This window comes from Drosophila guanche, unplaced genomic scaffold (genome assembly GCF_900245975.1).
Source record: "Drosophila guanche unplaced genomic scaffold, DGUA_6, whole genome shotgun sequence".
NCBI classification, from domain to species: Eukaryota; Metazoa; Arthropoda; class Insecta; order Diptera; family Drosophilidae; genus Drosophila; species Drosophila guanche.
The window spans coordinates 553,977-568,120 of NW_022995752.1; the positions used below are offsets into that span (position 1 = coordinate 553,977).

Genomic DNA, 14,144 nt, shown 5'->3' on the forward strand with positions numbered 1-14,144 from the left:
TGTTGTATATCCTGATTCTTTGGAATCTGGAAGCTGCCATTTTTGAGTATACGTATTTGTGTTTGTCGACAGAATATAGAAATAATCTATTTTCTAAGCACTGGGCTTTAGTTCGAATTTGGATTGTGAATATAAATTGTGAAGTCAGAATTGCTATTTGCTGATTCTTATTCCGCGTGCGATTTTTGTGGCACCACTGCATATAATTTTGACAACGCAATATTTTTTCATCGGTATATCTATGGTATACTCTGAAAAATATAAGGTATATTTCGACGGGTCAGAGAGTATATCTGTTTGAGAAGTCCGCAGGCACATTCAACCATTATAACTATTAATTCGTCGTGAAAATAAAAGAAAATAAAACAAAGAGGAACAATGGACGAGCTTTTAAATGATGTGGTCCCACAAGAGGACTTAGAGGTGCGTTGATGTACCATTTTGTACAATGTTTATAGGAGCCCTTTCCTTTTTACAGAGGTTTGAAAAAAAATATCATCATGAGCTCGAGTTGGACGGAGAGGTAACTTCAGAGACAAAGTTTGAGTAAGTGCCCTGACATTTGACCCAACCAATGTTCTATACATTGGCAACACTCTTAAACGTTACTGTATACTTTTCGTTTCCTTTAAAACCTTTTAGATATGCCTTTTGTCTGGTGCGCAGTCGGTACACAAACGACATAAGAAAGGTGACTCACAATAGAAGGAAATTAATTGTACAATAGGCAAGTTCAATATTTACATATTTATCACTATATATATAGGGACTTATGTTTCTGGAAGACCTGGCACGTACGCATCCTGACGGAAGACGTGATTATATTTATTACCTAGCCTTCGGAAATGCTCGTATTAAAAATTATACTGAAGGTTTGAAGTATTGCAAAGCCTTCCTGGAAATTGAATCGAACGATCAAGTGCGCTCTCTAGAGGTAAACGTAAACATATTAAGAAACCATTACTTAAATCTAATCTGTTAATATTGTTTCGCAGGAATACATTAAAAAGCAGAGCGATAAGGAAGTTGCAAAGGGGATGGCAGTTGCTGGAGGAGCTGCACTTGTGTTGGGCGGAATTTTGGGACTTGGAATCGCCATGTCTAGAAAGTAATGGAACAGTTATTTATCGTAACAATAATTCTTTTTCCATTTGATTGGACAAAAACCAAACCATGCCACACACACAAAAAACGGAAAATGTTTATTGTAATCATTCTTAATATTAAATTCTTAAAATAACCTGATATTAATGAAATTTGTCTTAAAACGTTTTTTTGTAGTAAACAAAAGCGGGATAAATAGTGATACATCTCATCCCTTACACGAGTTTTCGAGGAATCTTATTCCTTCCCAATACGTGCACATCAAGATGCAGACGCTGGCTCTTAGGCAATTTTTTAATCTTAGTGAAGTCATTCATGCTGACATACATACATATATTCCAATATTAACGATTTTAATTCCAAATATTTAACCGTAAGTTCTTGTTATATGCACACTATTGTCAAATTTAAGTGATAGACACCCGCAATGTTAATTTAATAAATTATATCACTGTTATTCTTAGTGGCAGGCTCTCCAACTTTTACACGTTGCAACATTATAATCTTGGAACATTCCACACAACTGTGGAACTCACGCTCGCTCTGGCTCCTGAGCCTGAGATTCGGGGTATGCGAGGAGTGAACACTGGCGGGAGTTATAACGGAACACTGTGTCATCGACTCGTCATGATTTTTGCAGTAGCTAGACAAGGGTACGAGGGGAAGCTGTAACTCGGATTGGCTCAAACAAATTTCTTCCCATGATCGCTTCTTCAGAGCTCTCTAGAGCGACTTTCTTACTCGTTTTCTGGCAGCAACAGCGAGCTTATACATATATAAATAGCTTTTAAAAGTGCTTGGCAGCTCAAATATATTTTAACACCAAATATTTTATTTAGCACATGTTGGGCATCAATATGTGTTTTTATTGCACATCATATGTACATTACTATAAAAGTAAATAAATGCATCCGTTTCGAGTGAGATGTTGTTGAAGCTTCTGGAGCTCTAATAGTTCACAATGTCCTTAATAGCCGTCAGGCACCGTAGCTTGTCTGGCAGATAGAAAGGCTCAAAGACGTGGGGGAATGGGGTATCCCAGCCAGTCACTCTCTTTACCGGCGCTTCTAGGTTCAAAAAGCACTTGTCTTGAATGTATGCAGCTATCTCAGATCCAAATCCTTGAGTAAACGGAGCCTCATGTGCGATAACAACACGACCGGTTTTCTTTGCAGACTAAAATAAACAATAATAATACAATTGTTTCAAGATTATATGGTTTTTTGCTTACGTTGCATATGGTTTCAGTGTCCCAAGGCAAAATTGACACCAAGTCAATAACTTCACAATCAATATTATGCTTTTCTTTTGCCAGCTCTGCAACCTGAAACGAAGTTGAATTAAATGATTCTAAGAATTCTAAAATACTAGGTAAATATTTTTGGAACATACTTCTAGGAGCACATGGACTTGTGTACCCCAGCCAATAAGTGTGACGTCCTTTCCTTTCCTCAAAATATCGGCCTTACCTAACTCAGAGGTGTAATATTCGGTGGGCACTTCCTCAACAGCGGCACGATACAATGTTTTTGGTTCAAAAACTATGCAGGGATTTGGGTCTCGAATGCAGGCCAGCAGTAGACCCTTCGCCTTAATGGGTCCACGTGGAACCTATTTTAAAGCACATTTTACTTGCATCTTTAGTTATCCTTGTTGTAAGTCCATTTGTTTGTTATATTACCACAACGCGAAGGCCTGGCGTGTGAGCAAAGTATGCTTCGGGGCTTTGGGAATGGTAGAGCGCTCCATGACCCACAGCTCCACACGGAACTCGAAAAGTTAATGAGCCGCAGTCGAAGAGTCCGCCGCTTCGATATCTATATTTGGCGGCTTCATTCACGATCTGGTCAAAGCTTGGAAATATATAATCCGCAAATTGAATTTCAGCAATTGCAGTTGCTCCAGCGTTAGCCACACCGATAGCAAAACTGAAACAAAAATAACCTTTTGATTTCTTATTCCACAATATACCACAGACATTTCATTATATTATATTACCCTGCGATTCCCTGCTCACACAAAGGGGAATTAAAAACTCGATCCTTTCCGTATTTGTCTCTCAGGTTAACAGAACAACTGTTGAATACAAAAATATTTAGATATGCAACAACGCTTGGGAGACTTTTCTTAATACCGGAATACTCCACCAAAGCCCACATCCTCTCCAAACAGCAACGCCGTGCTGTCTTCTTCGAGTGCCAGATCCATGGCATTATTTATGGCGGTAAACATATTCATTTTTTTCGCATCACCTGGTCCCACAGCTGTGGGGTAATACGTAAAATGTGACCGGGTCATTGGAGCCGGTCTAAAGTTTAACCGTAATGTATTAAAACAGGATCGCGCTACTTGAGAAACCCTCATTTTTGTAAATTCTTATTGTCCAGAACTATTGCGTAATAAATGCTTTTGTTTTTGTAGATCATCTGTTGCATTGCCGATATATAAATATATCGAAATAGAGATGGAAGTTTACCAATTGGCTTTCAAATTGATCACTAACAGACAATAGATATGTTAAGACTAGTACTCAGACTAGACAACATTTCGCCTAGCGAAAAGTCCCATACATGTTCTTGTCAAAGTCAACAAAGTTAATGAAATGCAGTAGTTGAAAATGCCAGCTGATAGATTAGTTTGCTAGCAAAGTAACATCCTTTATTTGGTCAACTTTACACTCAGCTGAGTAAAATCATTTTAAAATCAAAACATCACACCTTAGTAATTTATTTGCCCGTTTTATCAACCTTCCGGATCTTCGAACTCAGACCGAAAAACTGTGGATATTTCATTTATCATGTCACTAGCTAGCAAGCTTCGACCAAACTTTTTAAATGCAGCCAAATTTGCTCCCTTCACTAGATAACTTGAAGCACAAGCTGCTATTAATGCGGGATTTGGCTGATTGGCTTGCAGTGACCAGAAATAAAACGTTGCTAGTGATCCGCTTAGCAAGTCCCCTTGACCACCACATCTACGGCCGGAACCACCACTAGGCATGGAGTGAACTTCGTTGGTGTGAGGTATATGAATTCTATCACATATGCCCTTTTCCAAGACCACAACACCATCTCCCAGAGAAGACATTTTCCGATGAACTGAATCTGTGTCTTCTCCAAACAATCTGCGGAATTCCATAGCGTTTGGGGTCAATATGATATTCCGTTGTCCACACACTAGATCAATGTTATCGTTCAGAATAAATAGTCCATCAGCGTCTATCACAATTGGTTTTTGTAATTCTATGCACAATTTTAGCAAATCTTTTGCAGTCTTCAGAATAGGCGGCTCCCGACCCAATCCGGGTCCAATAACCTTGATAATATAAATATAAGGGAAATTAATTGAATCAGAACGATTTTAAAGGATTTACTCACAATCACGTGTAAACGGTCTAACCATGGCTTTATTTTATCAACAGCATCCAAGCAGTCCAGCACTGGATGAACGATTAAGTCGGGACTGTAAGATTTGATTACTGAGGCCGCATTCGCTTGACAGAAGACATGAGCTAAGTCGGCACCGACTTTCATGGAACTCAAAGCTGCAAAGTAGGGCGCACCGGTATATTCCAAAGATCCTCCGATGACGCCAATTCGCCCATATTGTCCTTTATATTTGTCATTTGTCAGTTTCGGCACAATTGTCCGAAACAATGTAAGCAATTTTGGCAAATGAACAGGGATTTCTTTGATTGTTGACATTATTTAGTCTTTCGACTTTGCTCAAGGTTATCGATAAAACCAAATGGCACTCTAATCAATTTGCAATCAGCAAAATGTATTTTCTCCACTGCAGCACATTTGATCAAAGTACAAAAATATAATTTAGTAATTAGAAATTATAAATATAATTACTGCCCCAGACACAGAAAACGCTTAAGTCAAAACCGGAACCTGCTTGAGCATAATGTTACTTTTGGTATTTTCGTCTGTAATTAAATAAGGGTATTCGAGTATAGCGTACATTCAACAGATATAATATAAATAATTATTATCGAAAGATACGAACTGAAATCTTCGACTTTTAAATAAAGTTTGGTACATAAATCGATAAGCGAACTTTAAATCCTATTAAGGAAGCTTATACATGTATATTCCTGATATATATTTATATATCTGACAGATCTATCAGTCTATCTGTCTGTTTGCCCGTTTGGAGATGATAATTTTGAATCAACTTAAATAGTATCTTCGTGCACAAAATCTCTGTTAGGGCAAACAGCTTTTCCACTCAATAACAGTGGAACGCAGAGCTTTTCTCAAACGAGATCAACGTGTTGTGAAAGCGCATGCGCGAGTGCGGTCACTGGTGGCCAACCAAAACGTAAAATAAAATTACATATTTTATTTACTTTGCATTTATTTTACCATTTAACCACATACGAATAATTCGTAAATCAATGTTTAAAACTCCAACATATAATGCATGCTAATGAAGTTTCCAAATAAAATTAATTGAGGCCCTAGCGCAGTTAGCAATAACATCTCTTGGTGAAAACTAAAAGAAAGTTGCATATGTATGTAAATAGTTCGTGGGAAATATTTTTGTGGATCTTACCATTTACAATAGATTCTGAAAGTAGTGATTAGATTCCCGAACTGGAATCGTTTGTGTTGTTTACTTGGCACTGAATTTAAAGATATTCAGCAGATATTCAGTGTTTGTATTCATGTATGTATATTTATGCAAGTATTTTGACGCACTGGTCCATAAGTTATGTGGCTTGGTTGTCTTGATCAAAAGACTGAATGAAAACGACTTAATCACGCAGCTTCATACATATACAATATAAATATGTTATCCGTTTGTGTAAAAATACATATTATGTACATACATTTATGCATATGTATGTAAATAATTATGTAGGAACTGGGCAATATACATATATACACATATGTAACATACTTTTTGCACAAATGTACCCAATTATTAATGATGCGAATGGAAATCAATTTAAGACCAAATCAAAACAAGTGCAATAAAACTTAATTCCATAATCGGTTGTTTTAACACATACGAATGTACGTATCTACATAATGCAACAAGTCAACCTATAACTTATACAATTGAGAGTCAATGAAGGAATTTAGGTTTACATATTCTTTAGGAGAGTTAAATATGTTGAATGCACATAAAGATGCATATACGATCCCATAGGTTGTATTAATCTGGGTTACAGTTACCTACAGTAAATCATTTGCTATTAATATATTTAAGTTCAAAAATTAACTTAAACCATATTTACTTACTTATATTTTGTAGGCACATTAAAATGGGCAATTCTGGCAGCTCGCATCAAATGAACATCCACAGACAAAACACAAACCCCAGTCCGCATGCTAAAAATCTCTCCCAACAGTTTCGACAAAGTTCTCATCGGTACTACGATTATGCGAAATCTGAAATAAGGTCGAGTCCAACTCCACAGAGAGGGCACAGCCAGCAATGGCGGAGGTCGGATCCGACGTCGAACATTCAGAAAGTATTAAACTACAAAGCCGATGAGAATGCCCAATTTAAAGTACTGCCACGGATTGACAAGAACCTACACTTACGAGCGACTACGAATGGAGCCATACTCAATTCCGGAGGCACGATCAGCGGTCGAAGGATGAGCGAAACGCCTATTCTATGCCCAATGAACGCGCCAATGCAACGATCGCGGACCTTTATAGCCGAATCTACAAATCACGCACTGCAGACAGAGTTTACCCGTTCACAAACGCTGCATCACGTTAAAGCCAATTACAAACAAGACAATTTAGGAACCAATTCAAAATCGAATTTATCCCAAATGCAGCGCCACACATATTCAGAGCCAGAGCTAGTAAAACAAAATAATAAGGAAACTGCGATGAAGCAATCGATGGCTAGATCAGAGAAAAGGAACAAGTATACAAAAAAGCGTAGGGCTCCCGAAGTGCCTACTGAATCGATGAATATGGTTGCTGTCGTTCATCCAGAAATAGCTAAAAAAGAGAACATCTCCACAAGTGTCAAGATAACGACTGACCAGGGCAGACAAAATCATTTTTCCAAAAATACAGATCGACTGACTACTGTAAATAAAGTTTCAAATTTATCATTTAAGAGGAAACGTGCGGAACGAAACTCTATTAGTGGAAATTGCACTCCAAGTGTACCAATACCGCGCTCGACGTACAGGCGTGAGAAGAGTTCCGATGCTATTATAATAAAAAGTAAGGGTGCAAAGGAGGCTAATGTTAAAACGGATAACACTGAAGATAGGAAAGCAAATTACAAATTACAAAACAATAATTATATTAAAGAACCACCCATAAATTCTATATCGAATACCAAAGAAACAAAAAATGTTTCTGCCCCGACGCCCAAGGTAGAAAAACACAAACGAACATTTTATTTCGGCATGGATGTCGCCACCACCACAGAGACTCAACAGCCAATAAATGGATATCCACCAGATTCTCCCGGAAAGAATATCATCTCTAACCCCAACGAGAACAACGTGAGTTCAAATGAAGCTACATCGCTGCTTTTCGTTCCGAATTATGATATTGAATATAAAAAGTCAACAAGTCAAGAAGACAGCGTAGATGAAAATGGTTTGCGGCTTTGCATCCGTCCTACACTGCCACGACGTCAACTTGACACGCCATCCTTTAGCCCTGCGTTAGCTTGGCGCACTCTTCTCGGTGATGAAGTTCAGATTGATAGAGGAATTAATGTGCTATCAGATCCAAGTAGTTACCAAAAAATGGAAACGGAAACCGAGATGCCAATTCAACCGAGCATTACCCATGAAATAAGACATGTTCGTAAAATAAACAATAACTTGCCAAATGCCTGGACGCCTGAGCAGGACTTGTGCGATCAAATTGGTGATAGTGCGCTGGGGAATCTCACCACAGATTCAGACTCGAGCTCCGATGACTATCGCTCTAAATGTGAGGAAGAAGCTTTACTATTCTACGGCAGCAAGTCAAAAATATCTTCCCATAATTCGGTGTCACCCCTCCACACATTTAGTCTTTCCCTACCTAGAGATGGTCACCTACAACATGCGCGGAAGCTTGATAATCTAAAATCAAATGAGGTAAGTTCGAATACATAGAAATGGTTCACCATTACCTAATTGTTTTTTATCTTATAGGCATGCATTTACAAAAGCCTTCGGAAAAGAAAACCAGAATTCTTTTTTAGCAAACGTCCAACTTGTCAGGTTTCCAGCTCAAATCCTCAAGCCACGGGTGTTTCTGTAACCAAAATTGATGGCTTCGAGAACTGGATGCTGCATAAAAATGTCGGACAGAACGGTGTTTCCTTGCATAGAATTAAAGATACAGACAACAGACAGGAGCTACCTGTTATTGAGCCACAATCATTAAAAATACTGGCGGGGGGAAAGCACGTAATGTACCTGCCCGGCAACAACGACAGACCCTCTTGCAACAGCGATAGGGGTGAGCTCGAAACTTGCAAACCAAAACCCAGTCGTCATTTCAAGAACCGACAACGCCACGTACCTGAAAACCTCCAAGATAGAACTCCAGTGTATCCAATTACGGTATGGAATAAATACAAGAATATGTATGAAAACTCCTCTAAATAAAAACTACACTTTCAGAGTGTAACTGAGGCGAATGTAAAATTAGCTGACAAGTTTCAGCGGTTTACATTCCATAATCCAGTGCGGCTACTGGAGAAGTTGTATTTAGATAGATCAACAAAAGATGCCGATGTTGAAATAACTCACAGGAGCGAGGTTGAAGCCTTGAAAAGGTATAGTTAGCTCTTTTAGTTTATTTAAATCATTTTCGAACCTTACTTTATTTTAGAGTGGAGGAAGACTTTCAACGCAATCGTGCCAATGAAAAAGAGAGTATTCGTCATCAGTTACAACTTCATTTTGGTCTTGAAAATAAACACAACGAACTTTACCACAGCCTGCCCATTCCAGCCATGCTGGATAGTTTTTCTTCCATTGACATAAATGACACGAACAATAATACGTTTCGTCGAGATGATCCTGAAGGCTGTGCCTCCAACGCTCTTCCTGTGGGTCTTGAGGATGGCACCTGCTGAACCTTATGCGGTGTGATAGATAATAATAGTTATTCTCCGACATGTTATAGTTTAAAACTACGTAAAAATATACAAAATTATCATATTAACACGAGGTTTGGTTGTTCCTTGATATCAGACAGGTCTTCTCCTTGCTTTTGTAAAATAAAAAAACCATCAAAATCGTGTTAGCCGTTCTAGAGTTCTAATTTTTGGAACAAACACGACTTTATTGATTTACTTTTAAATTAGTTAGCAAGATTAAACTTTAAGTAAACAGAAATCTGTGCTGCGTTCTGCTTTTTGTCAGCAATTCTTGAACCAAATTGTATAGCTCGCTTTTTGAACAGCACCGCGTCCCGCAGACCAAGTTGATATCCATACAACCGTAAAAGCAATTTATCACCGACACCTTCGGGGAAGCTGTAGCAACATTTCTGTTTCGGTTCTAGAGACCGAATAAATTGAACAACATTCTCCTCGATAAAAGGTGCACGTGCTGTTTTTCCATTGTCCGCAATAACGCGATCATCCCTCGCTAAATTTCGAGCAGGTATTCTCTGCCAGTCCTTCTCAAGTTCAGTCTGTACAACAAGTTCACGCTCCCGGTCGTCCCCAGGACAATGTCTATAAGCGTTTCGATGCCGTCTGTATCCTCCGAACAACTCATCAGCACCCGAGCCAATGATGGCAACTCTGGCAGATGAGTTTTTGGCATGAGTAGCAAACCAAAATGCACAGCCTAGACTTTCATCCAACACTGTCTGTAGGGGGTAAATAAGATGATGGATATGCTGTGAGAGTTGAAGATGTAACTCCTCGCGTGTCACATTCACTTCTATTAGGTTCCAACATCGCTTTGGACAGATCCGTTTCAGCTCAGTGTATGACTGTAGCGCAGTCGTTCGGTCTGGAACATTCCAATATTCCTGTGTTGCAGCTGTATTTTGTGCTGATATTCTTTCAAATGCCACATTAATCAGTTCTATGGGTTCGCCGGCTGGTACATATCTGTCAGCCAGGACCGCTAAGACAGTGCAATCGATGCCACCTGAAAAAAGTATACACAATTTAGCGTGTGTACATTTGTCGGTGTTTTGGTCAATCCTTAAGCAATCACGGCAAAAGGGGGGCGTTATAACTCGTGATGATACAGAACCTTGAAGTAACTTATCAAAGGTTGCCAAAGCTGATTGGATTTCAGGAGAGTTAAGCAGGTTTTCAAAAAGCGTTTCATGGCTGTCAGTATAGTCAAATTTGTAAAAATCGTAATCAAAATCAAGTTGTTCCTTAAACAGCCAATCTGGGGATATTGTATGTTTGATTATCGTTTTCCAGCCCATTGCCAAATCAAGTGTGGCCAGTTGCTGGTTTGTGTATAGATTCAGGGTCTGCCAGGGATATAGTTCACAGCTGCTCAAGTTGTCAATTTTTAATTTGTACAGTCCCAACGGCGGCAATTCAAGTGTTGATAGCTCATGGATCTCGGAGTAAAATGAGGTGCTCAATAATTGCAATCCTTGCTGATTATGCTCTAAAATCAATGAATTTCTACCAAGTGCATCTCGGGCAAAGTAAAGAATTTTAGTTGATTTGTTGTACATTATCAAACAATATGGCCCCTCCAACACATTCAGGACAGAAAGAATCTTTTCATCACAGTGGCAATCAGACAACTTCTTAGCTAACCATAATGTGTCTGACATTGTGGCAGGTTTTTCCAAGTTGTACAAATCTCCATTAAACAACAATACACAGTCCCCTTCGATAACCGGCTGTTTTTGTATACTTTCGCCCTGTTGCCACAAGACACTGCCGGAGAGTAAGACATTGTCAAGAAGTAGCTCATCCTGAGCATCTGGACCACGATTATTTAGGACTGTTTTTAGTGTACTATTTAGTTCAGTACAGCTAACTGTATTTTGATTAATTCGGCAAAAAATTCCACACATTCCAATAAAACATGTGCACACTTTTGGAAAATTTGTTTACAATACGTAAAATATCGATATACAATTATGTGTTCAATAATCGATACTTTTATGCAACGTTAATGGTGCTCTGGTAAACATACGATGCATCGTAGTCCCTTTGAGATTCTTTCTGCTCATATTGGTTTCAAGTACTCAGAGCCGACAAGAATCTCTTTGCCAGAGGCTGTACGTCGTGCCACTAACCAGACAGTATACTATACTGTGTGCAGTAGGGGCAGGACACAAATCGAAAAAAAACTTGCCGATTAATCCTAAAACATCAGCTGATTTGATGGTAATCGATGGTAGTTTGCTAGCGGCTCGAAAGAAATAGATAAAAACACGACGAAGTGAAAATAAAAATGACCACCCTCAAAATGGGGAAAGGGTAAACGAAGTGGGCTTTTCTAGCTGTCACTTTCTCGCTTTCTTCTAGTTTTGTCCATCCTGCCGTTTTGTCGACGCATTATATAAAAATCATGGAAATGTAAGTATTCCATTAATTTTGAACTAAAACTAAAGCCCTCATCAAAAGTCTGCATTGGATAGTGTGGCATATTTTAATAATTATGTTTAAGAATCCCATATATGTTTGTGGACAGATGTGCCATTCGACAGTTAAGGGAGTACCCCTACGATCTTAATTATTAAACGTCAGTTCTTCGATACCTAAATAATTGATTATAGCATTTCACATCTCTATTTCAGTGACAAATTCAAATAGCTTTAGTAGACTCCAATTTAATGGAAACAACCTCAAGATGGATGATACTTTGGATGATGAAGCTTGGAAAGATTCATTTGATAAATTACTGGATCCCCGACCGTAAGAAGTGGGCTTTAAAGTTGTTGCAGAAAAATTAATCTTTTAATTCCACACAGGCAACTGCGAATGCTCAACATAATTAAGTCGAATGTCAGAGCATCCTTTAACATTGATTCCAGCATAGAAAATAGCAGCCACAGCATTCTAAAAGAAAACAAGGAGCCGGTCAGGCCAAAGCAACATATTTTAGATGTCTGCGATGATTTGGGTGAAGGGGAAAAGCGCTCAATTTCAACGCCGTTTGGAAAACGCTTAGGCGTTGATTTATTTCACTGCGGAATATCTCCTATCACGGGAATGAAACTTGACGGCTTCGGCGGTAACACTGAGAAACTACAAGATCGTGTGGAGGTAGAGCTGCACATAAAAAAACGAGTATGCTTCGAAGTTGAATCCACGAATACCATCAGTAATTCGGACGAATTGAAAAATAAATTCAAGGATAGGAACTCAAAGAATATATCTGACGAGCATCGAGAGGGTATTCGGTCTTCACTTGTTTTACAGCCAGGAAAGTGGCGAAAATCTCTTAATTGTTGGCGCCGAACGCATGTAGTTGAAACGACTCTAGACATAAGCGTAAACCCTCCTTTGATAACTCCCCGCGCACATACGCAAGTCAGGCCTTCCAGTTTAGGGCGTAAATCGATATTTTTAAATGACTGCAATAACATAGATAATGATTTTGAGAGCCAAGTCCTGAGACATTGCGATCAGCGCAAGCCGATTCGATTTGACATTTTATATGCACCTTCAAAAATGGTGAATGCCAAGAAGATAGGCGAAGGTGCGTATGGCGAAGTGTTTCGGTACAGTGGTAAAAAGAGAAAAAGGAATTCATATAGCACTGACGTGGTCCTCAAAGTAATACCTATCGAAGGTTCTACTGAAATTAACGGAGAATTGCAAAAAACCTTTGCACAAATATTGCCAGAAATTATTATTTCCAAGAAAATGAGCAGTCTACGGGTAGGGAAAAATAACACCACAGACGGATATGCAAATATATTCAAGGTATACATGTTTAAGATACTATTTACAAGCAATTTAAATAATTAACTTCTGTTTTTAGGTGTCTTTAGTTAGAGGAACGTATCCGGAACATTTGATAAAGCTTTGGGAAAGTTACGACGATGAAAAGGAATCTGAAAATGATCATCCTAAAATATTTGCAGACGACCAACTATTTATAGTTTTGGAATTAGAGTTTTCTGGAGAAGACATGTCCAATTTTAAATTTGTTAATGCTGAACAGTCGTACTATGCATTGCAACAGGTAACATTATAGAAATATTTATATTATTACTAGCTGATAATATTTGCTATTTGAAGATTATTTTGGCCCTAGCCGTTGGCGAGGAGGAGTGCCAATTCGAGCATCGTGACCTTCATTGGGGCAACATATTAATCGAACCAACTGCTGAGAAAGAAATTTCTTATACATTTCATACAAAGGACTTGACGTTGTGTTCGAAAGGGGTGAAAATTACAATCATTGACTATACTCTATCAAGAATAACTATCGACGACTTTTGCAACTTTAATGATCTGGCTTCCGATGCAGAACTGTTTGCGGCGTCAGGAGACTATCAATACGATATTTACCGAATGATGCGGGATGAGCTAAAGTGAGTAATCGACTAAAATAACTGTAATTTTAGACTACACGCATATCTGAATATATTTTTGTTTATTTGTAGAAATAATTGGGCTCTATTTTCCCCTAAAACAAACGTGTTTTGGCTGTCATATGTGACTGAAAAACTAATTACTGGTGTTCATTATAAGAGCGTCAATACGAAAGTTCACAGACTATACATCGAAAAGCTAAAGACATTTCAAAGTACAATACTGACGTTCGAAAGTGCAACCCATTGCGTCAAACACATCTTTGATCTTACCTAGCGTTTATTTTGTATTAATTGATTATATTTTTAATAAAATTTTTATTTTTTAGTTCGTGAATATTATATTAATCTTATTAAATAAAAGTCTCTATATGCCTAGTTGACTTTTGATTGATCTAAACAAGGAGAGAAAAGCTTCCTTAAGTTCGGGCAAGAACCAGAGTGTCTAAGAGCTTTTAAAGTATATCCGCGGTATTTAACTAATACTAAAGGATATTTCACTTTCAGTTCGGAACAAAAATTTCACGCTAGTGCAAAGTGCAATCTCTCATGTATCACCCATTGTTC

At 38.3% G+C, this 14,144-nt stretch overlaps 6 protein-coding genes across 6 annotated transcripts; 3 read left to right on the forward strand and 3 right to left on the reverse strand.

The window, feature by feature from the left end:
• The first annotated feature begins 290 nt into the window (after positions 1–290).
• Positions 291–1,567, forward strand: LOC117587820 (mitochondrial fission 1 protein). The gene is made up of 6 exons (XM_034278777.1): positions 291–423; positions 479–546; positions 643–691; positions 767–934; positions 996–1,108; positions 1,282–1,567. Exons 1-6 carry the CDS (start codon positions 379–381, stop codon positions 1,301–1,303), a joined length of 465 nt encoding a protein of 154 aa, XP_034134668.1. The 5' UTR covers positions 291–378; the 3' UTR covers positions 1,304–1,567.
• Positions 1,568–1,949: 382 nt separating this feature from the next.
• On the reverse strand, positions 1,950–3,502 carry LOC117587819 (2-oxoisovalerate dehydrogenase subunit beta, mitochondrial). Its single transcript, XM_034278776.1, has 6 exons — positions 3,239–3,502; positions 3,103–3,180; positions 2,786–3,032; positions 2,497–2,715; positions 2,336–2,428; positions 1,950–2,280 (listed from the first exon to the last, which is right to left on the reverse strand). Exons 1-6 carry the CDS (start codon positions 3,466–3,468, stop codon positions 2,053–2,055), a joined length of 1,095 nt encoding a protein of 364 aa, XP_034134667.1. The 5' UTR covers positions 3,469–3,502; the 3' UTR covers positions 1,950–2,052.
• Positions 3,503–3,807: 305 nt separating this feature from the next.
• LOC117587900 (ATP-dependent (S)-NAD(P)H-hydrate dehydratase) lies at positions 3,808–4,891 on the reverse strand. The gene is made up of 2 exons (XM_034278878.1): positions 4,482–4,891; positions 3,808–4,419 (listed from the first exon to the last, which is right to left on the reverse strand). Exons 1-2 carry the CDS (start codon positions 4,806–4,808, stop codon positions 3,847–3,849), a joined length of 900 nt encoding a protein of 299 aa, XP_034134769.1. The 5' UTR covers positions 4,809–4,891; the 3' UTR covers positions 3,808–3,846.
• A 445-nt stretch (positions 4,892–5,336) lies between these two features.
• LOC117588167 lies at positions 5,337–9,219 on the forward strand. Its single transcript, XM_034279277.1, has 5 exons — positions 5,337–5,430; positions 6,370–8,182; positions 8,240–8,653; positions 8,714–8,868; positions 8,925–9,219. Exons 1-5 carry the CDS (start codon positions 5,396–5,398, stop codon positions 9,169–9,171), a joined length of 2,664 nt encoding a protein of 887 aa, XP_034135168.1. The 5' UTR covers positions 5,337–5,395; the 3' UTR covers positions 9,172–9,219.
• Positions 9,220–9,356: 137 nt separating this feature from the next.
• Positions 9,357–11,129, reverse strand: LOC117588169 (asparagine synthetase domain-containing protein CG17486). Its single transcript, XM_034279280.1, has one exon. The coding sequence runs from the start codon at positions 11,100–11,102 to the stop codon at positions 9,399–9,401; it is 1,704 nt and encodes a 567-aa protein (XP_034135171.1). The 5' UTR covers positions 11,103–11,129; the 3' UTR covers positions 9,357–9,398.
• Positions 11,130–11,831: 702 nt separating this feature from the next.
• LOC117588168 (putative serine/threonine-protein kinase haspin homolog) lies at positions 11,832–13,905 on the forward strand. Its single transcript, XM_034279279.1, has 5 exons — positions 11,832–11,949; positions 12,006–12,963; positions 13,022–13,225; positions 13,282–13,577; positions 13,650–13,905. The coding sequence occupies exons 1-5, from the start codon at positions 11,885–11,887 to the stop codon at positions 13,852–13,854; spliced, it is 1,728 nt and encodes a 575-aa protein (XP_034135170.1). The 5' UTR covers positions 11,832–11,884; the 3' UTR covers positions 13,855–13,905.
• The last annotated feature ends 239 nt before the right edge of the window (positions 13,906–14,144 follow it).